At 36.5% G+C, this 24,680-nt stretch overlaps 1 protein-coding gene across 6 annotated transcripts in view; it reads left to right on the forward strand.

The window, feature by feature from the left end:
• The first annotated feature begins 2,297 nt into the window (after positions 1-2,297).
• ints10 (integrator complex subunit 10) overlaps positions 2,298-24,680 on the forward strand; it is a 266,775-nt gene continuing 244,392 nt past the window's right edge. For 2 of the 6 annotated variants that reach the window (XM_039751082.1, XM_039751083.1), the window contains exons 1-2: positions 2,298-2,703; positions 12,804-12,871. In XM_039751082.1, the coding sequence (XP_039607016.1) occupies positions 2,575-2,703; positions 12,804-12,871 (197 nt within the window). In that variant the 5' untranslated portion in view covers positions 2,298-2,574. Of the gene's footprint in view, positions 2,704-12,803; positions 12,872-16,320; positions 16,408-24,680 lie in introns of those variants that run through there. The other 4 variants (XM_039751084.1, XM_039751086.1, XM_039751088.1 and 1 more) reach the window with 3 other exon arrangements.

A 24,680-nucleotide genomic window follows, 5' to 3' on the forward strand; every position in this document is an offset into this window, starting at 1 on the left:
TTTCTCGGACTGCCTTCTTCTATCTCCAAAACATTTCTAGACTTCGTCCTGTTCTTACGCAAAACAGTACAGTACTGAAGTATTGGTTAATGCCCGAGTCACCTCACGTATTGATTACTCTAATGATATTCTATCTGGCATCCCACAAAAACGTATCCATCGCATACAACTTATTCAAAATTCTGCTGCCAGTATAATAACCTGCTGTTCTAAATCCACTGAACATATCACACCTATTCTCTCTCAACTTCACTGTCTCCCTGTTAACTACAGAATACAATACAAAATACTGCTCTTAACATTTAAAGCTCTCCGCAACCTCACTGATTTCCTACAGACTTACACTCCATCTCGCTCACTGAGATCCTCATCTGCAGCTCTACTTTCTGTACCACACAACAAGCTCTTCTATGGGAGCTCGAGCGTCTCTCATAGTGCTCCTCAACCCGGGAATTCTCCTCCCTCTCATATACGTCAGCTCGATTCAATAACACATTTTAAAACTGCCCGCAAAACCTATCTTTTCAAACTGGCATTCCAATTGTGAATTTTGCACTGTTACTGCCAGTTACCTTTGTTTGTTAGCTAATTATTGCTTTTTGATTTATCATTCTCCTGTTTTAATTTTACTAATGCTGTTTAATTTTATTGTAAGTTGACCTTGAGTGCTAAGAGTATAAAACGGAATTTTCTAATGGCCAAATATAACCAAAACAATTGTTCAGCCTTACCTATGAATTGTAATCCCCCGGGATCTGGTTTAGTATGGAGGAATATTTCGGACAAAATGAAATAAATAAATAAATGCGTAAATAAATAAAAGTACTGTGAAATGTGAGCATAAATAAATAAATGTGTCATGAAATGAGAGCCTTAATAAATAAATGTCATGAAATGAGAGCATAAATAAATAAATGTGTCACGAAATATGTTTTTCGTTGCTTATTTATTTATTTCATTTTGTCCGTAACATTCCTGCAAACCGTCATGAAATACGGCTTGAAATAAAACTGTCACTTTCACTCGTCAAAGTTGAGAGGGTGGGCTCTAACACGCCCTCTAGTTACTGATTGGTGAATCGATAGCACAAGAGTTAATTAGAAAAATGCTTACTACTGCCGATGAAATGGATTCTGCCGAAGATATTACGTATTTCAGAGAGAGAATTGAAGATTTATCGGAAGAAATTACAATGTTGGCGGCCCTTTTAGACTCCGATATAGATGAAACTGTTTTTGAAATTATCGAAGAACAGGTGGAACGGACTCTACTACACTCCAGTTCAGGTGATGCAGTACCCTGCTCTGGACGTCCATCCTTTGACATTCCAGCTGAGTCAATAGAACACCTTCTGTTATGCGGTTTAAAAGTACAACAGATTTCAGATCTGTATGATGTATCAGAGAAGACGATCACAAGGCGAATGAGCCAGTTTGATATACAGTAAGCTGCAACGGCTGTATTAGTTTAGGCACTTTGACATGGAATGCCCAAAGCAGCTCCACCTAATATTTTGAACTGAACAACTTTACCACTGATCAGAGCTGTACAGTTGTTTGAAAAGTAGCTGCGAATATGCAACTGACTTTCTACTCGTAAAACAAGGGTCAAATACTCAGTTCTAAAAGGGCCGCCAACATTGTAATTTCTTCCGATAAATCTTCAATTCTCTCTGAAATACGTAATATCTTCGGCAGAATCCATTTAATCGGCAGCAGTAAGCATTTTTCTAATTAATTCTTGTGCTATCGATTCACCAATCAGTAACTAGAGGGCGTGTTAGAGCCCACCCTCTCAACTTTGACGAGTGAAAGTGACAGTTTTATTTCAAGCCGTATTTCATGACGGTTTGCAGGAATGTTACGGACAAAATGAAATAAATAAATAAGCAACGAAAAACATATTTCGTGACACATTTATTTATTTATGCTCTCATTTCATGACATATTTATTTATTAAGGCTCTCATTTCATGACACATTTATTTATTTATGCTCACATTTCACAGTACTTTTATTTATTTACGCATTTATTTATTTATTTCATTTTGTCCGAAATATTCCTCCATAGTTTAGAGAGTACAGCGGTTTGTACAATCCCAAGCAGCTCATTCGTGAGGCATCTTTATCCATTACTTCACTACACAGCAGTGCCACTCGCAATATGGTGGCGACGTTGACGTACGATGCTGCTGGTCATGCGGCGTTTAGTAATTCTATGTCTATGGGTATTGAACTACGTCATCGCTCACTTTACGTTCCTGCCCAATCTGTTTAACGCATGCGTAAACACTTTACGGCAGGTTAGACTTTCAATGTGCGCATGCACGCACGGATCGGGCAGGCTTGCAGCTTCAGTAGCCGCAAACCTTATTCATAGCGACAAAACTAAAACCTAGGGAATTTTGAACGAGTTGCATTATTGTAATTGCTGCGATGGTGCCAATGCTGTACGCGCTAAAAATATATGTTGTGGCGTTCACAGTGTTTTGTGTTTGTAGAAGTCCATAGTTTTGTTATAGCATTCCTTTCATACGGAGCAAAATCTTTCTCAAGCATTTATTGACAGTACAACCATGTCCGTACAAAGCGACTGCGATTATTTGGTCAAAAGAGCAAAAGACCTGGTGAACGAAGACCCCTGGGCTGCCAAAGCATGGTTGATCACCGCCAGAACTCTCTATCCTTCTGATTTTAATATCCAGGTAGGGTCTTCCTGTTATTTGCCTAATAAATTACGTTTCAGAAAATTAAATCACCGTTAAGTGTGTGCAATAAGAAATGTTTATTTTTTTAATTTATTTAATGTACTTGACTATGTTTTTTCCTTTATTACTTAAAATATTGTAAAATACAATCAGAAGTCTATAATTCTTGCAAATACCATAAATTTAGGGAGTAACACGTACACAATATAGACATAAAAAAAGAAAAAACATGTACATTATACAGTTATGTCAGCTTTAAATTTATGTGCATTCACAATATCCCGTGTTCTTAAAAGCTTTCGTGTTCTTGCAGCCGTTTATAGATTGGAGGTAATGATTAAGTTCAATCTTAAAAATGTTACACTGTAGTTTTGTTTTAGACTATTTCATTTTATGAATATGATATCATCCAAGAATTATTAACAGATTTACTAGATATTTTATATTGGGATTAACAACATTCCTTTTGAAACACAGAAATATATCGCTATCATTTAAGTGTAAAACAAGATTAACAGAATAACTCAGCAAGTTTTGCAAATCTGTCCAGAACATTTTATTGACATTCCCAAAAATACTGAGATAATGTTTCTTGGTATTTATCACAAAATACATATTTGTCGTCAGTTTCAATCTTTAAATCTATGTGCAATACAAACCTGTAAGAGGATAAATCATATGTGTCACCTTGTTCATGATTTAATCTTTGTTATGTAATAACCATAATTTATTCCAATCAATACTTTCTAACTTAGCATTCCATCTAAGAACTACAGTACAGTAAGAATAAATGACAGGCAAAAAATGTTAATGATATGTTTGTTTTAACATTTGGGAGTTCTAATATCAATTCCATCTAAAAGAAGGAATGAGGTGAAATCTGTGGCATCTACAGTTGAGATTCCATGATAACCCACCAGCTGAGTAACCTTTTGGGGAATAGCTTTTCTTATAATACCAAATTCATAATGAGGGATTGTAACACTGTACTCACTAATAAATTCTTATTAGTTACATAGCTGAACAGTTTCAGTTCTTTGTTAGTAATCTCCTTTACATGAAAAACATTTTTCAATAGGTTTTAAAAAAATATATATTGTTGAATTGTATATCCTTTTTATTCCATATGGTATATCTATGAGGTGAAAGGTTATGTTTATAAATTAGTGTCCATACTGAAAGAACCTGTTTATGAAAATTAGACAGTTTTAGGGGAATTTTGCCATTTTCAAAGTTTGCATTTAAGAATAATTTTCAATCCCCCTACTTGACCATGTTTTGTTGTGGTAAGGAATGAGATCTACATACCTTGTGTTACACTAAAGGCTTGGTGCACTGAACATGTCCTGTCTTTACACTACACAGTTAAATCCCCTTGTGTTCCCTGACACCTGTAACTGTTATGTACTTTAGATATCTGCCTTATTTTTACAGTGACCATGTGTAATTTGTAGGTACTTAGTAGTGAATAAACACAATTTACCAAATTTCCTTGGTTTTTAAAATAAACGACTCAGCTTTGTGTAGGCATTTCACCAGAAACACCTGGTTTTTCTTTCAAATTCCTCAATTTCTGGTGTACCAATTTCTTTTTAAACTATTAAAATATTGAAAGAATTCAGGTTTGGAAAAGTTTTGAGTTTGAGGTAGGTACAATTTAGCACGCTACTAGGGGAATGCCATTCTTTAAAAAAAATGCAAAACACATACACACTTTTGTTATTATCAATTTTATCTCATGTTGAAGTTAATTTAGAAATAGATTAGTGTGGAGACAGTTTAGAAATAGAATCGGTGCTCTGAGAATGCAGTGATGTGAATAATAAAATGTAATGAAATAATTTAATTTGTAGGGTCTCTAATTTTTAACATGAGACCAGGAGATGAAATGATGGCAAGATTAATAATTTTTTAATACAATGTTATGCACCGTCCTGATAAAGATCTGTAGCTTCGCATCCAGTCTTAGATTGAGATGTGTACGTCTACAGTTGTCCATCCAAGCATTTACCTATTTTCTGTTAAGCATATACTGTACACAGTTTGTGGTTGCTGGGTAAACCTTGCACCCGTCCAGATTCACACTTACCGTGGGATAGAGGCAGCTGTCTATTGGCTGTGTTAAAACAACAGCTGCAGCAAATAAAAAATCAAATCACTATTTGGCTTATCTTTCCAGTAATGAAATGAGCTGTTAAGACTAAAATAAAATATATTTAGTGTTTCAGTGCTTCAAAAATTCTGGTACTCGTGTGTTATAACTCTGCCACTCAACCCAGATAGTGCTTCTCCATTCACTGTGGAGACCTAAGCTCAATGGTGATGACCCTTTTGATGTTATACTCAATGACATTAGGAACTTTATAACAGAAGTAATTGTAGCTGCCGATGCATAAGGCGAAGTCAGGCATTGGTGAAACGCGTGTCAAAGAAATCTCACAGTCCAAAAGATCATTTTAAAATTTTGTGACAATTAAAGGCAAATAATCCACACCAGAATAAAAGGAAAAATAGTTACACACGTAGAATAAAGGCAAAAAAAAGAAAAAATATATCTTCTATAAACTTAGTTTTTCTTGAGAAACCTTAGTTATTTCTATTCTTAAACGTTCTTTATTTCTTTTTATACTTAAAGGTTCTTAGTTTCTTCTTCTGTATGCCTTAAGCATTTGGTTCAACACTTAAATAAAAGTACAATTTTACGAGTTACTTCACACTCAAAAGGCCCGTAGGCCAGTTGGAACATAGGCATGTGCCCAGGCACGGTCGCATACGCAAGCATGAACACGAGCACGGACACAGTTAAAAACCGTATGCCTCTATACCTTACACAAGGCAAAGCTAGACACTAACTGGAGAACATTGTTCACTCAGAGCTGTAGAAAATGACAGGAAAATACCAACACAATTCTATTCACGAGGGTTATAGAAACCTCTAATAGATTATGCATTGTCATCTAGTAAAATATTCATGAATCTTATAGAACTAGGAAAATGGCTCTTACAGTAATGTTTCAAAAGTAAGTTTTTCTCTTGACTGAGGCGGGGTTATAACACATGAGTACTGAAAATGCCTAATCACAGAGACACAGCAAGACTGCCAAAGCAGCATAATTCAAGGTTTACTGTGAATCTGCAAACACTGTATTTGTGTAGTTCTTTTGGTTTTTGAAGTCAAATGAATGTTTATAAGAGTACTTCTTAAATTGTGATGATCTTAGTGAAAGTCAACATATGTCATACATTTGAGTGGTACATTGGTGAAAGGGATGCAGTCTAACAGGAGTAATTGAATGCAAGTAAGGTTACAGATTTATACACAGATACAGTGGTACCTTGAGATACGAGTGCCCCAACGTACGAGTTTTTTGAGATACGAGCTGTCACTAGGTCGATTTTTTGCCTTTAGTTACAAGCCAAAATTCGAAATACAAGCCATCAAAGAGCTTGTCGCTGCACTTTCCGAGGAACTGACAATGGAGGAGTTGATGGAACTACAGACGCAGCAACATACAGCATACACAACATACAACAGGTTCTGCAGGAGATTGGTATTGCAAAGGAGCCAGAGGCGCAGGAGGTTATCTTATGAAGTGCGATAAAAGAAGTGTTGGCAATGTGGGAAAAAGTTTCGGACTTAATTGGAAAGAAATACCCTGAAAAAGTTGCAGCTGGCCGTTCAGCGGCGCTATTTAATGACACTTTTCAGAAACATTCTAAAGGGGAGGAAGAAACAAAGCTCCTTGGACAGGTTTCTATTGAAAAGCCCTACAAATGAAAGTGACGAAAGTGTGGCAAAAAAGAAAAAAAACTAGTGAAGAAGAAAATTAAGTTAAGCAAAAGTGAAGTGAAAGAAGAAAAATTACAATACGCTAATTGACTCTGCCAACATCTGTTTATTTCTTTAGATTCTGTTTTATATATTAGGTTTTATTTTGTTTGTATACAATATTTATTCATTATAAATACATTTTTCTTATGTTGAAAACATTTAACAAAAAAATTGGGGTGGTTTTTTGGGGGCACGAATTAATCTCATTTCAGTTAATTTCAGTGGGGAAAATTGATCTGAGATACGAGCATTTTGACTTACGAGCTCAGTCAAGGAATGAATTAAACTCGTATCTCAAGGTACCACTGTATAAGTAATAAAGCATAACTTATGTAAAAAACCTAGAAAATAGCAAAATGAAAGCTGTTTTACATTATTTCTGAAATAATGGCTTGTTAAACTTGTTTGATTTCACACAGGAAGCCCCAAAGAGGTGACCAATTCATTCTCTGACAGATCAAAGCCCATATGTATCAAGCATCTCAGAATTACTCTGAGGAAATCATACTAAAAGTCCCACTAGGGTAAGAATTTGTCCTACTTTAGGTTGCAACATTAGAAGCATTTATGAAGTGTCCCAGTCCCAGTAAGGAGCAGAATTTCAAACATGAGAATGATGTCACAATTTTACGGAATCCGTTGCTGTAAATTGTCACTTATTATGATGTTTTGTAGTTTTCCGGTATTAATGCTGAGGCCTCCTCACAAGGTAGATGATGTATATGTAAGTAATAATAATAATAACAACAATAAATCAAAGTAGAAGATGAAGAAAATGAAGGAAAACATAATAATGTATGATATGCCCTAAGCTGCCACTTTGCAGCATCATGAATAATAATGTAAGAGACAATAAGATGGAAAGACCAAGACACACACACTCTCACACACACATACACACACCCCAAATGAGAGTAAAGCCTGACAACAGGCACGTTTGTGTACCAATGAATGCTCCACGGATTATTTTTGCTTTGTAAACTATGCTTGCTGGGATTGGCTTCAGCTTCCCTGTGACTCTGCTCAGGATAAAGGGGGTTTGATGGAAGGGTGGGTTGATCGACAGCTGTACTTTCAGATGAATCACCTTCCTGCTGTTATGCCAACAGAAAATGCCTCATAAAGTAACAGTTTTACTGAAACTAGCCACAGCTGCTGTTGTGCTGTTTATGCAGTCATGTTCAATCTTTCATTGTTTTGACCATCTTCCACTATACTATCTCCATGATCCCCCCTTATCTGAAGTAAGCCTCAATTTATGTCCTCCATTCTTGAATCTTCCCGAGCTTTTAAAATGTAACGGCAATGTTGCAGGGATTTGTGGAATGAAAAGTTTAGCATAATTGTGTAAAAACAACAAAAACAATTTAGTTTTTGTCTAGCCCAAAATCACACAAGGAGTGCTGCAATGGGCTTTAACTGGCCCTGGTTTTTGACAGACCTATATCAGTGACTTCCTATGAAGACAAGAAAAAATACCCAAAAAAGAGCTTTTATGGGGAACAAAAATTGAAGAAATCTTGGGAAATGCAAATCAGAGAGACACACTTTTTCAGTTAGGTTGAGCGTAAATACAATACACATAACAGAACACAAGTAATCCTCATCACAGAGCTAGATTGCTACCTTAGGAAAACAATAAAGTAGTTCAATAGTAATAGTACGAACTACAAAGAAAACCAACGGTTTACTGCAAAATTCAAGCAACTTCGTCAAGCTAAGTAAGCTGCATGTAGAAGTGGGGATAGAACACACTGATAAGAAATCAAATTGACTAAAAAGAGTTATGCTGAAAAGCTGAAAAATAAGTTTTTAGACAATGACCCTGTATCAATTTGGAAAGGACTACAAAATATTACAGATTACAGGAAACCATCCCCACATATTGCAGTAAATCACCAACTGGCTGACTAATTGAATGCCTTTTACTGCAGGTTTGATAAGTCCCAGAATACAATTAAAATTTTCTCCAACCCTTTCAGTGTACAGACTTATGACACCCTCATTATACCTAAACCTGAACTAAATATCTCTGAAGAGGATGTGTTGCAGCTTTTCAAAGGACTACGTGCAAAGAAAGCAACAGGTTTGGATGGGGTATCACCCTCCTGCTTACAAATCAGTGCTGACCAACAGGCCCCTATCTGTACTCGGATTTTCAACAAATCATTAGTGTTGTGTGAAGTTCTCTTATGCTCCAAACAAGCTTCAATCATAACAGTCCCCAAAAAATCCAGTATAACGGGACTGAATGACTACAGGCCTGTTGCTCGGACATCTGTGTTCATGAAGACCTTTGAGAGACTCACTTGAAGGGCTTCACAACTCCCTTGCTGGACCCCCTTCAGTTTGTTTACTGAGAGGAATGGTCAGTGGTTGATGCAGTTAGGATGGGTCTGCACTACATCCTGCAACATCTTGACAACCCAGGGACCTATGCAAGTATTCTGTTTGTGGACTTCAGTTTTGCATTCAACACAATAATCACAATTTCCTGACCAATAGGAAATTCATATCTATCTATCATACGATTAACATAGGCATCGTCCAGGGATGTGTGGTCTCCCAACTGCTATTGTCCTTCTACACTAATATCTGCACTACTAAGAACCCCTTTGTCAAACTTATCCAATATGCAGATGACACAACAATCATTGGGCTCATAAGGAATAGTGAAGGAGTCTTCATAAAGACAAGAGATTGAGCTGATGGCCCTTTGATGTATTCATAACAGTCTGGACCTAAACACTTTCAAAGCTCTGGAGATGACAGTGGATTTTAGGAGAGTTTCCACAGTATTATCCCCCTCTCCATATTTAATATTGCTGTGAAAGTTGTGGAAACCTTAACATTTCTGGGATCTATAATCTCCTGGGACTTGAAATGGGAGACCAATGTAGGATCCATCATAGAAAAGGGCGTATCAGCGAATGCACTTACTTCACCAGCTGAGGAAGTTAAATCTTCCACAGGAGCTGCTGATAGGGGTGGGCGGTATGACCAAAATTCTATATCACGGTATTTTTCTGAATTATCCCGGTTTCACGGTATTCAACGGTATTTTTTTTCCCCATGCATGAGTGGACGTTAACCACATTTTCCACTGCAATTACTGGCTGAGTATAAACTATTCCACTGTCAAGAGTATTGTACATTGTACAAAAAAAAAACATTTTAATGTGCACACAAGTATTAATACAGTTTTGCATTGCCCCATAAAGTGATAGTTTTCAAGGGGGAGGCACTAATGGAGAAGGTTTCACATTGTATGACAGATGCAGTCAAAATATAGAACCTTTTTATTGAACAAATTTTGCAAAAGCAAACTATAATTTTGACAACATATTTTCAACCATACAAAGAGGCATTTAGACTTAGTAAAATATCCAGAAGTGCTTGTCAAAAATTGTATTGCACCGAATATGTCTTAGAAAAGGAATAAATAGTAAATATTTTTTTTAAACCAACTACACTTTCTGTTAATGTTAACAATCTCTGTCCACTGACACGTTAAAGTGACTTTTTAAACAACTTTATTATCATTAAACTGCGTAATATTTAAACTAATAAATAATAACAATAAAATAAATAATAGTATTATTACGGATAGTTGCACTATTACTTCAAGACTTTAAGCCCAGGTGCATTACACAGTGTTCACCAAATTAAAATAAAATAAAACAAGTGCAACTTGGTGATGACATCTTTACCAACTGAACCATCATTTAGGCAAACTGCATTAATATGGACCTTGCTTCAAGCTAAGCTATACTGGGAAGAAAAAAACAAACTATATGTCGAGAACAAAGTCAACATTTCCACTTTATTCTCGCTGTTTATGTTGAGATTAAAGTCGACATTTCCACTTTATTTTCATAGTTTACTTCATAATTAAAGTAGAATGTCGTAAACTAAACTTTTTCCTAAAATCAAGGTTTAATCAATCACTTAATTTACCCCGTCATAAATTAATGCAGCACATTAAATGCTTTGTGTTGCATTCCCCAACCCAGTGGTTAATCACTACGCTTCTTAAACTGACTTCCTCCGCACTAAGAGAAGACAGCAATCACCATACAGAATCCATTCACTTCATGATATTCCTGCTTTCTGAAAATTTAGAATGCTAAGATAAATATTTGATATCATTTTCATGATGAAATGCATTAAAGCAGGTATTACACATGCACGGTAGTGAGGCAGTAGTGCTGCTCCCTCGCAGTAAGGGGTCCTCAGGTGTATGTTCAGTGTAGAGAACTTTATGGCAGGTCTGATGAGGCTCCAAAAAACTGGATGTATGAATAGCTATCGCACAGGTTTAACTTAAATATTGTGAAAATGTTGGGTTTCTGATCTGCAGGTCGGAGACACAAACACAGAATTCAATGCATGTTCTTCTGAGCGGGCTATCTTTATTGCATGCATGCTGTCTCTATCTGACGTACCAAAACCCCAGTTCCTTTTTCCTTCCTTCCTTTTTCTTTCACCACATAACCAATCACCACACGATAAACGTCTTTGTGAAATTAAAACTAGTTATAAACTTAGCCCACGGAATGTTCAGAACTTTAAAAATATCTTCATTATGCATGTTTAATTATCCCATCCATTCAGAGTTGCGCCCATCTCAGAATGAGTCGCCAGCACATCGCAGGATGAATACAAGCAAAACATACACTAGCAGGGTCAATATAGCACAACAAAACCCCTCATCCTACATGACTTTGAAAGGAAACTGAAGCACGCCGAGTAAACCCACCAGAAAAACATGCAAATGCAAGGCAGGCACGCCGCCGTGCCCCCATATGATTAATGCATGCTTTAATGCATTTCACCATGAAAATTATATTAAGTATTTCAGAGAGCAGGAAGATCATGAAGTGAATGTATTCTGTTCGATCGCTGCCGGCGCCTCCTCTTAGTGCAAGTCAGTTTAAGAATCACTTAACAGAAAGCATTTAATGTGCTATATAACTTATGATGGGGTTTGAGAAAATCTAGTAAATTAAATATTCATTTTACGATGAAGTTTAGTTTACAATGGTCTACTTTAATGACAAATTATGAGAATAAATTCAACATGTTGTCACACTATTACACAGTACCCAGGTACATTACACTGTATTGAAAAAAATTAAAATAAGTACAACTTGGCTTGCAGTATTATCTAGTAGTATAGAAACAGTATTTACACATCTGACCTTTTAAAACTAAAGTTATCTCCAGGCGACGGACGTGACTCCTTTTTTTCAGCAAAAGTTCTTCTGTTCATCATGTTCAACTTTACTTTTAGTTCAGTTTCAGAATGCTCTCTGTCAATTTTCACCGCATGGCATACCTATGCTACCGCCCACTATTTGGTGGTGTAGCAGTGAAAAAGGCCCCCACTTGAGCAGTTTCCCGCTGCTCCACGTTCTGAACGTCGTTTAGGCAATTTAAACCAGTGTTGCGGTATAAGAAAAATCCATATCATAATAAAAATAAAAATGGTTTTCGGTATGAACCGGTATACCGCCCAGAACTAGCCCAAGCTGCACTAAGACTAGCCTACCAGTGTTAGCGCTTACCTCTGTGTGCTTGCTTGCAGTTTTATAAAGTTTTATAAAACAGAAGCCAGGTGTATTTTCCACTTGTGGCATCATGTTGGTGCTCAAAAAGTTTTGAATTTGGACCATTTCGGATTTTTGAATTTCAGATTAGGGATGCTTATCCTGTATGTGTGTATTTGTGTGTGTGAGTAAGTAAGTGAGAGAGATGGGGAAACATTCTCCACAACCAGTATCTTTGATATTCCCACTCTGAACTGGGATGTATATGTATGTCCTGTCCTCGGTGTACACAGCAAAGCACAGTCTTCTGGCCTGTGTTTGATAAGTATTTTCACCAAAGTATCATTTTTCTTTATTTTATTATCAATTCATGCCTACTTTGTCTGTAAACACTGATTTACTGTTTCCATGCCTTATGTTTTACATTAAACCCTAGACGTTAAAATATTTTCTGCTGTTTGAATTTTGAGGCATAGTGCTTGTTTCATTCTAGTAATAGGCCTTATAATGAAACTGATTATATGAATGAGTAGTAGTGCATTCATATTAACATCCAAAACATTTATAATAAATACTGTACTGTGTATAATGACCACTCAAGTCAAGTGAAATGATATTTAGTGCATAAATATATTGTACAAGTGTGGTGAGCCAAGTGTAGCTTCAGCTAGACATTTGCTTGTAATGATGCTTTCTTTTTTTTTTTTACTTTACAGTATGAAATGTACATCATTGAACGCAATGCTGAGAGAACTGCCTCTGCTGGAAGACTACTCTATGACATGTAGGTAATGTGTGGTTTATGTCTAGAGATGTTGGTGAGTGGCTACATCACGACATAGTGTAGAACTAATGCGTGATGGGACCCTTACGCGAATCTCACTTGTGTTTGAGTTTTTACAATCAATTTTTTTTTAATACTTTTTAATTGGACTAGTGAAATTCAGCCTAGAAACCCAACTGTTGACTGGTGTCTCTAAAGTATGTGGTTTAGATTTGTCTTGTAGGCATGCAATCTTAACTCTGAGTTTCTTTTTGAGAGTTCAAGAATTAATATTTTTTTTGTTTTAAACTAGTATTTACCAGTGTCATTATTATTTTTTATCATCTTGTCAACGACATCATTATGGAGCCACTTAGTGTTCAGTTTCTTTGTTAAGCACATGTTATTACAATGATTTTTTTTTTAATTTTCATTAATATCTGTTACTTGAATGATATTTTTTCTTATCCAGAATGGGGCTTTTAAGATGTAGAATGTTTTTCTACTATCATTTTTTTAATTTTAGAATAGTTGAAATTATTTAATGTTCGACCACCATTTTGTGTCCAATTGTTAGCTGTTTCTATGGGATTGCTACCGTGTTTCCCTTAAAATAAGACAGGGTCTTATATTAATTTTTGCTCCAAAAGATGCACTATTGCTTATTTTCAGGGGATATCTTATATTTATTCATGTACAACAATATACATTTATCCAAATACAGTCATGTCATCTTCTTTTGGAATATCATCATACCTGTCCACATTCAAACCCTGAGTTTCAGCCTGAATTTCTTGGTACACCTTTAGGATCCTCCAGGATTGATGGATGTGCATGCTTCAATGTTTGATGAATGGTTTGATGTGGTGAAGCAAAATGCTGACATACAAATGCATTTGAGGTGCTTTGATATTCAAGTGTCACATATTCCCCACAGTAATGACACGATACATTTTAAAAGTCTTTTTTTTTTTTTTTTTGTTTTGCACTTTTACAATACCATCAGAATGCATGGCGGTGTATTTGAGCCGCAGAGAAAAAGAAAATAAGGACAGAATGAAAATGTTTATTTTGTGACTAGCAACTTGGCGCGCGCTACGCTACTGTTGGATGACAACAGTTGAAGGACTCAATCGTAAGGACCTCTCGTCGGGTGTCTCATTGGCACACTTTTGCCTCTTTCTTTCGTGATCACTGCGTAATCTGTCTTCTCTCTCTGTAGGGGTTTCAGTTGCCTTTCGTTTGTGCGGCAGAGATGCGTCGTTGAGCTAATCTGTGTGTCCGTTTCTTGCGAGCGACTGTCACGCCTTTGCCGCTTTGCTTCGTGATCACGCTGTAATGTGTCCTCTCTTGTAGCAGGTTTAGTTGCATTTCGTTTCGGCATTGTTCCGTAAGGTCTCCTCCGTACAAGTGCACATGGGTAGCTGAAGACGGAAATGCATAGTGGGCATAGTGAAACACACGAATTGGTGACCAGGGGAACTCAGACGCGGGGCTCGAAATACTCAAGTGCACATGTTATTTGTAATTGAATTATTTTTTTTTTGTTATGAACTTCCCCAAAAGAGTTGATCCCTGTAAATAGTTAATAGTATATGAACAATATAATCTGTTGTAGTATGGGCGTTAATTAGCGTCACACCTCAAAACCTACATACACCACGTGTTTGTCTTTAACGCCAGAAGTGCGGTGGATGCTGTAAGGGGGGTAGGTTGTGGTTTCTGTTTCTTTCGTGATTTTTTTATTTCATTTTATTGATTATTTAATAGGCAGAGGGGAGAAGACTTAAATGTGACGCTCTGTCTATTTCTTTACTTTTGTTTTGAAAAGATTTTCGGGAACAGGAAAAATAAAAGCAAAGGGGAAAGAACGGAGGGGGTAAGCAGGAATTCTGAGAGGGGATGGACTGGGGCTTTTCTACGGGGCGGCTATACAGCCAAAAGGAACGCGGACATGGACACCGTGCTGGGCTTTTATTATATAGATTAAAGTGGAAATTTCAGCTTTAAACTCGAAGTGTCCTCTTTAATCTCATAGTTTATGTTGTCATTAAAGTAGATCGTCATAAAATATCATCTTAAAACCGACACATTTGTAAATCTCTACGCGCTTCTGGGGCTTCATCCTGACCTGACAGCAACGTCAAGCAGCATTGCCACACAGAACACATTAAATTCTAATATTCCAGCTCTTTGCACATTTAGAATTCTTAGATTTATACTTTATCACTTTCATTATGAAATGCATTAAAATATGTATGTTACATTTTACAGATAAATCCTTAAATTTGTTTAAATAATGAATACTGCTAATAGTTTCACATATGGGGAGGCATGGTGATAGAGCGGTATCGCTGCTGTCTCGCAGGGAGTCCTGTCCCTTGTGATCCCTGCCTGGTGTTTGCATGTTTGTTTTCCTGGTGGGTTTCCACAGTGTGCACAGTTTTCCATCCAAAAACATGAAGGTTTGGGGATTTGGTGAATCTACAATGACGCCAGTGTATGTGTGTGCTTGTGCTAACATTGCAATGAGCTGATGCCCCGTTCAGAGACTTTGTTTCTGTCTTGTGCCGATGCTGCTGGAATGGGCGCATCCCTGAATTATAGGATATAATCATTAAACATCCTTTTCAGAGATATTGTGGCAAGGTGTCCTCGGAATTGAATGGATGTTTGGGCACACTCGTCGCACTGAGTGAAGTATAAACCTGGCCTTAGGCGCCTTACTTTTCAGCTGACGATCTTGTCTAGGGCTTATTTTCGGGAAACATGGTGTCTAAGATCACCTGGAAGTGTGTGGCTTATGATATGGCTAAGTTGAAGATATAGTTCTGGTATTTTTGCTACTTGGACTAAATTACATTTTTGAGTGGGGATAGTGAAAGCATTTAATAAAATGTACTTGTCTTCTGTGATTGGGTTGAATGAGTTTTTTAGGATGCTTCATTCTAATTTGATCCAACAGTGAATTATTTAGCATTTCAGATTTTTTCCACAGCAACAGTGTTGTCCTCTTTGTAAAAATATTCCCCGACCTGACCTCTCTGTTTGCTGCCATATTTTCTCCCGAACTTCCCATGATGCAATATACATATAGAATACCTTATTTGTGATTTCTGTATTCAAAACAGTTATCCATTCATTCCACTAATATTGCACACCTCTGCTTTTAGACAAGTTTTAGTTAATATGTTTGTTGTTCTTATTCTACAGTCATTACTAATGCCATGTTTGTGATACTTTAATGCTTGTCTAAACTGTATTCCTTTGTAGCCAATACACTTTATTAGAGAAGGAGCTGCTGTGCTTATCATCTGGTATATTATGAGACATTTTACTAACTTAATTCTGCTTAACATTTAATTTCTGTTAATTTTGATAAGATTCATTTGAGCAGACTGAAATGTTGTTCTCTTTTCAGAAAGCTGCTGTTAAACATTGTGAGTCTGTTCATGTAAGAATTAGGTACATTGTGGCAGATGGAGCTGCAAACTGAGAAAAATGATCTGTGATGGACATGGAATGTACCAAAACGTTATTACAAGTTTTTGTATGACGTGAGTAGTACCTATACTATAGTATATTAACGTAAGTTGTTAAACAACTGAACAACTTTAGATTTTTGAAGAGTGGCTATTGTGTAATGCAAAAAATAGAAAATGGACCAGAATTTTGATTAAAAAAAAAACTAACTTTAGTAAATGAAGTCTGAGAAAACATCTCAGCTTTTTATGTACATTAGCTGTAATCCAACACACCCTGTCACGTCTGTGAAAAAATAATTGCTGATATTGTTTGGTTGCAAAACCTGTATAATTTCATATCACTCTTTTACAACCATGTTGAGGAATTTTAGCAGACTGTTCTTTTGACAAACTGCTGTTATGGGTTTGTGAGTGTAAACTCCTTGTTTTAGGTTTGCCATGGCATGTCTTTTAGGCTTAAGTCAGAACTTTGACTAGGCCACTCCAAAAATTTAATTTTGTTTCTTTTGAGTTATTTTATTGTAGACTTGTATTTGTTTTTTGGATAATTGTCCTTGCTGCATAAAGTAATTGCAGTTTATTGTTGTTGCCACTGGCATGCCTTAGAAATGCTAAAGGCATATTTTTTTAGTTGAAATCTTTTCTACTTCACAATGGAAGTATTCTGTAATTTTTGGGCTTTTCTTTATAATGTGACACTGGCTAGGTATTTTTTAATTTATAAAATACAGCATGCTTTACTTTGGATAACAATGTAATGTGGAAAAATAATATATACCATGATTGTGAAGAAAGAACTTTAAATTGAAGAATATTAAAAATATTCTGGTAAACTGCAGAATTCATTGTTCTTTCAGTACTGGCAAGTCTTTCAGTCTCAGAGGCAGCAAAGCATCCCCACATCTTCACACTACTACCCAGGTTAAACAATAGCAAGTTAAACAGTGTTGAATTAAACATTACCTTACCTTGAATTTGGTATATAGTAGTGAGTGATTGCCTTGAAGGTGATAACTTTCTTTCTGCATGACCTGCAGATAAGGTAGTCATCTTCTGAACCACTGTTGCTGCCTTTCACCATAGTTATATTAAAGCGCTAGATGCCCAAAGCTTTCTAGTCTAGTGAACACTTGACAATGTTTTAACACAATCCATGTTTTATAAAAGCACATCAAATGACAGTGGTTATAGTGATAATTTAAAATATGAAGTGATGTAATGATTGTGATTTATTGTAAAGACTGTTAACTGTTCTATCCCTAGCTTCTGGTTAAAAAAAGGGACGAACAAGGTGACCCCAACAGAATAGACTTGAAGGGCAGATCATCTGAACCTTCCCCCAGGGCTTGTGAAAAGGGCAAACTTTCTCCCGGTGGTCCCAGCTTCGCAAATTAAACTGATAGACCACTGTATATTTGTTTATTTTCAGCTGTACTCATCCTCAAGTACTCTCAAACTTCCACAGTTCCATAAGGTGATTTTCATTATTTTATGTGTTTAATGAATAAATTAGTTACATACCTGTTGGATGCTTTCAAATAAGCAGTACAGATGTAGGAGAATTATGGAGGGGTTTGCAGAAAACTGAAGATTTTATGCATTTAAAAGTCTCTGGCACCAGCTTGACATGGGTATTTTTGTAAATGTTTTTACTAGAGGTCTGCATGGTTCTGATTTTTTGATCCCGCTCCCCACAAAGTTTTCATCCTATTCCTTACTTAACAAACTTCTTTGCTGTTTCTGTTTGCTCCTGCCTACTATTTCCCACTCTCATAAAATATTCCCTTTCACTGCTGACTGCACTGCTGTTTACCCATCTAAAAGGAGCTTTAATTGGGTACATAACATTTATGAAACAGCAGAATCTATAAGTTGAGGGGAAAAAAATGTTAAAATCATACCGATGTAAGTAAATTTATGTCTGTTTTTTTTTTCTTTTTTGCAGCACAATCAGACCTGTTCCTATAATTTTCAAAAAATGAATAAAAATGGGATGACTCAGTTGTCCTCTTTTTCCTGCATGTTTTCTTTTTGAGATTTATAAAATCCCTAAAATTGTCCAGGATTTGTCTTGATTGTTACTCAGACTATATAAACAAACAGTAGACGTTCATTGTTTGTCCAATCCATATACGGCATGTAAATATTTTGAACCAGCATGGAGCATAACTAATGTGTTTTTTTAAACTGAAAAGCACACATGGCAAGTTTGACTTGGTTGATAGCAGGACTGGGCAGGCTCAACATAGCTATTCAGCACCAATTTATGAATATTTTCGTAATTTTCTGGAAAATTTTGTTTCCTGTACATTTTTTGGTGAAACCAATAGATTTTTACATGCTGAACTCAAATACGGAGTTGTAATTTCTGTATCACATAGGGTTTTCTAGAAAACTACATCTGTGCATTTAACATTGTAGCGTCTCCAGCAGAACAGACCTACGCTGTGATTTTTCAACATAAGTGACACAAGGTAAAACTAGAAATGTTTTGCCACAGATTTTCATTTGTAGTCACTGTCTGATGCTTCGTGTATCAGTATCCAGCAATATTCTCCCAGTATAGATGGAGTCCACTTTCCTTGGTAGCATTTCTCCATGTTGGCAATGTCTTGGTGAAACTTTTCACACTGTTCGTCACTGATAGCGCTGAGATTGGCCAGGAAGAAGTCCAAGTGAGAATGAAGAAAATGTGTCTTCAGTGACATGTTAAGGTTTATCGACTTGTATGACTAGAGCAGACTTTCAGCCTGTTTAATGTAGTTTGGTGCCTTGAATTTGCTGAGAAAGTTAGGGATGACATTCTTGAAGGTGGTCCATGTGACGTGTTCAGCAACCTTCTGAAGGCAGTCAAAGTAACTGTCCATCATCATCTCTTGGTTTTATGAACCATCATAAACACTTTATTTGACCTTGGCGTCACTGATACATGAAAACATCTGTTGCATGTATGCAAAGGCTTCACTTTGCATGCTCATTGCCTTAATGCATTTTTTCATTAGCACAAGTTTGATATGCAAAGGTGGAAGAAATATGTTCTTCAGAACACCCAGTGGGTCGTGTGCAACATTCTTCTGACATGGAACCAATTTCTTGTGAGGTTGCCAGTTCTTTATCATGTAATCTAATTCACTTGCTCATCTATTCTGCTTTGCAAAGAAAACAACAGTACTTGATGTATCCAAGTTGCAGACTGAGTAAAATTATAACCACCTTCAGATCTGCGCAAATTTTTCAGTTGTACCTCAAGTACTGAATGTGTATCAGCAGCAGCTGCATGTTCTCATACATGTCCTTCATATGAACAGCATGTCCAACAGGTATGGAAGGGTAGATATTGCCATTTTGCTGTAAAACAGCCTTCAATTGCAAAAGGTCAGTGTGTTAACTTGTCTGAAGAATTTTGTCAAATCTTTATGATGGGGGCGAAATACTGAACTTTTTTACCTGGAGGCAACAGGTTCCATCCTTGAAACCTTGATTCAAGCAGATCTGCTTGACTCTTCAATAAATCCAAATCTCTGACAAGATTGTTGAACTCTGCCTGAGAAATTAGATGATCAGTGGATGTTGATGGCTCAAAATGTGGATCTTCAGCAGCTTCCATCTGTATCAGCTCATTCATCTCTGCCTCCTTGTCTTCGTCTTCCGGCGTCCACACCTCTGGTCGTTTTGGAAGAGGAAGACTTTCGTTGTGTGGCACTGGTCTTATTGCAGAGGCACACCCTTCAGTTAAGTTTACAGATTGGTAATGCAAGATGCACAACATATATGAGGAGCCCATACTTTGACCTGGTCACCAATTTTGCACCCGAAGTGTAAGTCATATGCCTTCTATGTGAGTGATGTCGTTTCTCTGTTTCTGTGCTTTCAAAGCTGCGACATTGGCACGACATTTCAGAAATGAAATTAAATTCGCGGCCTTTGAACACAACGGTTTTAAGTTTAATATAATACTCATTTTCACTAACATCAGTTAGAAAGACAGCAGCTGCTACTCACTGCAGTTGCTAAGTAATATATATGGTTGTGTTGCGATGAAACAAGTAATAGTCCTATTTTGAAAGAGAAATAAACAAAACAAGCCTTTCTCCTATAATGGAAGAGAAATAGCCATGTATTTGTTAAAATAAAAACATTATTAAAAAGTTGAAATTTAAACTAAGACCTGTAAATTGATTTGTTTAAAGATAAGAATTAATAAAGACTTTTATTTTTTATTTGACGGTGAGTGTCAAGTTTTGACTATAACTTTCTGCTTGATTCTCTTTGAAAACAAAATCTGGTCACCCTAAGATGTCCCAGCCTGTCATTCATTGCAGTGATTCTGTATCTGTTCATGTATCTCTGTACTTGTTTTTACAAATTTTAATTTCTGAGAAGACCACATTGCAGTTGTATGTGCTACCATATAATGAGGTCATGTGCACATCAGGCCATGAAAAGCCATGGAAACAAATCCTGAGTCAAATACAGTCTGTAGGAATCAAGCAAAGAAATTTTGGTAAACTTATTTTTATTACTGTAGGGTTCCAGTTCTTCCAGCTTTAAGACCTCTGGAACATTGTACATATTCACAGCAAAAGAAGGCAGATAAAAATAAATAGAAAAATCTGTCTCATGTTGCCTAAAATCCTGAAAGCTAAATTAAAATTCAGCTTTAGGGAATAGCATGTATGGCAAAGTCCATAGTTGACTCTGCTGTTAAGGGAGAGAGCTCATTAGCATAAGGGACAAACAGTTAGGTGAGACTTCTGTCTGAGCACTGATCTTTAAAATTTGGAAAATTAACAGGTTTTACATATTGCCACTGACTCAGATTATTGTAAACATTAGAACAATCTAGATGGGAACAGGCCATTCATCCCAACAAAACATGCCTGTCCTATCCACTTAATTCTTCTAAAATGCATCAAGTCTAGTTTTGAAGTTCCTAAACTCTTACTGTCTGCCATGCTACTTGTTAGCCCATTCCAAGTGTCTATGGTTCTCTGTGTAAAGAAAAACTTCCTAATGTTTGCGCGAAATCTACCCTTATGTTTCCAACTGTGTCCCCATGTTCATTTTAAAATAACAGTCTCAATCCACTGTACTAAATCCCCTCATAATTTTAAACACTTCAATCATTTCACCTCTTCATCTTCTTTTGCTTAAACTGAAAAGGCTGAGCTGTTTTAATCTGTCTTCATAATGTAGCCCTCTAATCAGCCTAGTCACTTTTCCCTGGATCTTTTCCAGCGGTGCTATGTCCTTTCTGTAGCCTGGAGACCAAAACTGCACACAGTACTCCATATGAGGCCTCACTAGTGCATTATAAAGGTTGAGCATAACCTCCTTGGGCTTGGACTCCAAAAATCTTGCTATATAACCTAACATTCTGTTTGCCTTCTTAATGGCTTCAGAACACTGTCGAGGGTTGATAACGTAGAGTCCACTACGACCCCTAAATCCTTCTCATAAGGTGTAGTCTCGATTTTTCACAACTCCCATTGTGTATTCAAACCTAACATTTTTAATTCCTTTGTGTAGTACTTTACATTTACTGACATTAAATTTCATCTGCCACAAATCTGCCATTGCCTGTATCCTATCCAAATCCTTCTGTAGTGATTTAACTGATTCCAAATTATCTGCTAATCCACCTATCTTGGTATTATCTGGAAACTTAACCATCTTGTTACTTATATTCCTATCTAAATCATTTATATGTATTAAAAATAGCTGTGGCCCTAGCACTGACTCCAGTGAAACACCACTCTTAACATCAGCAAATTCTGATAAGGCTTGTTGCACCATCACCCTCTGCTTCCTGTGTCTGAGCCAATTCTGCGTCCATCTGAAAACATCACCCTGAACTCCGACTTCTTTTAGTTTGATGCCCAACCTCTCATGTGGTACCTTATCAAATACTTTCTGAAAGTCAAAATAAATAATATCATATGCTCCACTTTGATCATATCCTTTTGTTGCTACCTCATGGAATTCCAGCACGTTAGTAAAACATGACTTCCCTCTTCTGAACCCATGATAACTGAAAAAACTCCTGTACTTGCCTTGTGCTGCTCAATCTTATCCTTAATAATTCCTTCCATTAATTTTCCAATGATGCATGTTAAGCTTACTGGCCTATAAGTTGCTTGAATCTGCCTGTTCACTCTTTTTATGAAACGGGATAATATTTGCCATTTTCCAGTCCTTCGGAATCTCCCCTGTGTCCAGTGACTTCTTAAAAATATGTGTCAAGTGTTTATATATGTATTTGCTAGCCTCCTTAACTTGAGGGTAAATATTATCTGGTCCTGGTCATTTGTTTAATTTCAGCATATTTTATCTGAGCAGTACTTCTTCCTCTACAATTTCCAAATCCTTCAGTACCTCATTAGTAGCCCCCTTCTCCTCACTTGTGAAGACTTCAGAAAAATGCAAGTTTAGAGCATCTGCTATTTCATTGTATCTTTTAATTCCCCTTTACAATTTCTGATGCACTTCACCTCCTTGACTGTTCTCTCTATTATATAAAAAAATCTTGGGTCAAGATGTGACCTTCTCGGAAAGAGACTTTGATGTCCCGTGAGAACAACCAATTTAAAACAAGATGACAGACATTTAACCACTCAGTTGTTAGAATGCTTTTGGCACACACTTCATGTGCTCTTAAAAAATGTATATGTTCTAGATGACACGTCAACGACTAAGCGAAGAAGAAAGAGCAGCGTTTCGAAAAGAGACCCAAATGCGCTGGAGAGAAAAGAAGGCAAAAAAGAATTCAAAAAAGAACACACATGCATGTATGCGTGAGAACACACAGACACACACATGCACACACACACCCACACACATACACAAGTAGACACGTGTGTGCAATTTGCACATAGATTATTATTGTTCTATTTTGCATTCTTTTTTTGCCTTCTTTTCTCTCCAATGCATTTGGTTCTCTTTTCGACATGCTGCTCTTTCTTCTTAGCTTAGTTGTTGATGTGAAGTGTGTCTGCCAAAAGCATTCCAACAACTGAGAGTTTAGACGTGCGTGAACTTGTTTTAAATTGGTTGTTCTTGCGGGACATCTGTCTTTCCGCGAATGTCCAATCGTGGTCAGATGTTAAAGACTTCATAAAGACGTTCAAAAATGTTGGTGCGATACACACAGTGGCGTAGCTGCGGGGGCAAGGGGGGACATCTGTCCCCGGGTGTAGCATCCAGAGGGCGCCTAATTGATGTTACGAAATTTTAGAATGAAATGTTTTCCATTCTTTAATGCACTAAAAAGTAAATAAAAAACATTTGCATACTCAGTCCATCACTCCATCAGTATTATATCTTTTTCCTATGTTTTTTGTCTCTTTCTGATTTCGAAGCACGTATTAGTTCTATATACCCAACAGACATTTATCCTCTCCACTACTCTAACATGCTTGACTCCCACCCAGAAACATTTTTTTGACATTATTAAACAGGTCGCACGACTGACATGAGGCATTAAGTGTATCATTGTCTAAGTTGTTGCAAACGTCATTTCTGTGTGCCAAGTTATTTGTGTTTATGTGTTTGATAGAAAATTGATTAGGCTGCGGTGAAGTATTCTAGTAGATGGCTGCAAAAGTCTAGACGTTTCCCCCATCATATTTTCATATGAATAAATTGTAAGTAATGTAGTTTTTATAAATATATAATTATTTTGCTTTATAATTTGCTATATACTTTCTTTAAAATCATTTTTAAATGCGGAAAATGAATTTTTTCTTACAAAAACTAATGATGGATTTAGATTTTAAAGAACACAAGGCGGCGTTATCATTTTGGAGACTTAGAAGAAATTATTTTCTTAAAATACAGTTATTTTAAATACATTTTTAAAAATTTTCTTTCCCTTCCCCATTGCATTTTGGCATTTTGGCGCTGAAAACCCTAGCTACGCCTCTGGATACACATGCAGAGCAGGTTAGAGATTATTAAAGAAGTGGAATTCGACAGGCTCAAAAAAAAAAAAAAAAAACTTGGCTCGATACACATGCAGTTCAAGTTAAACAATAAGTAGTAATATTCAAAAGTATTAAATAAAAGAGAGTAAAGATCACATTAACACAAACAAACAGAAATTATTACTCAGTGAAATAATGGAACAACAAAAAGAGATCGAATATATGGACATGGGTGATATATCAGAAGTATGTAGATATTGTAAGGCTTTAAAGTTTAAGTCCGAGACTTGTAGATCATCTAATTCATGTTGCTATCAGGGAAAAGTATTGATGCCTCCCATTGAAGAGGCGTATCAGCGAGAATTAAAAGATTTGTTGTTTGGTGAAAATAAAATCCGCAAACACTACAGGCAAAATATCCTG

The sequence above is a fragment of the Polypterus senegalus genome, chromosome 4 (genome assembly GCF_016835505.1).
Source record: "Polypterus senegalus isolate Bchr_013 chromosome 4, ASM1683550v1, whole genome shotgun sequence".
Taxonomy (NCBI): Eukaryota; Metazoa; Chordata; class Cladistia; order Polypteriformes; family Polypteridae; genus Polypterus; species Polypterus senegalus.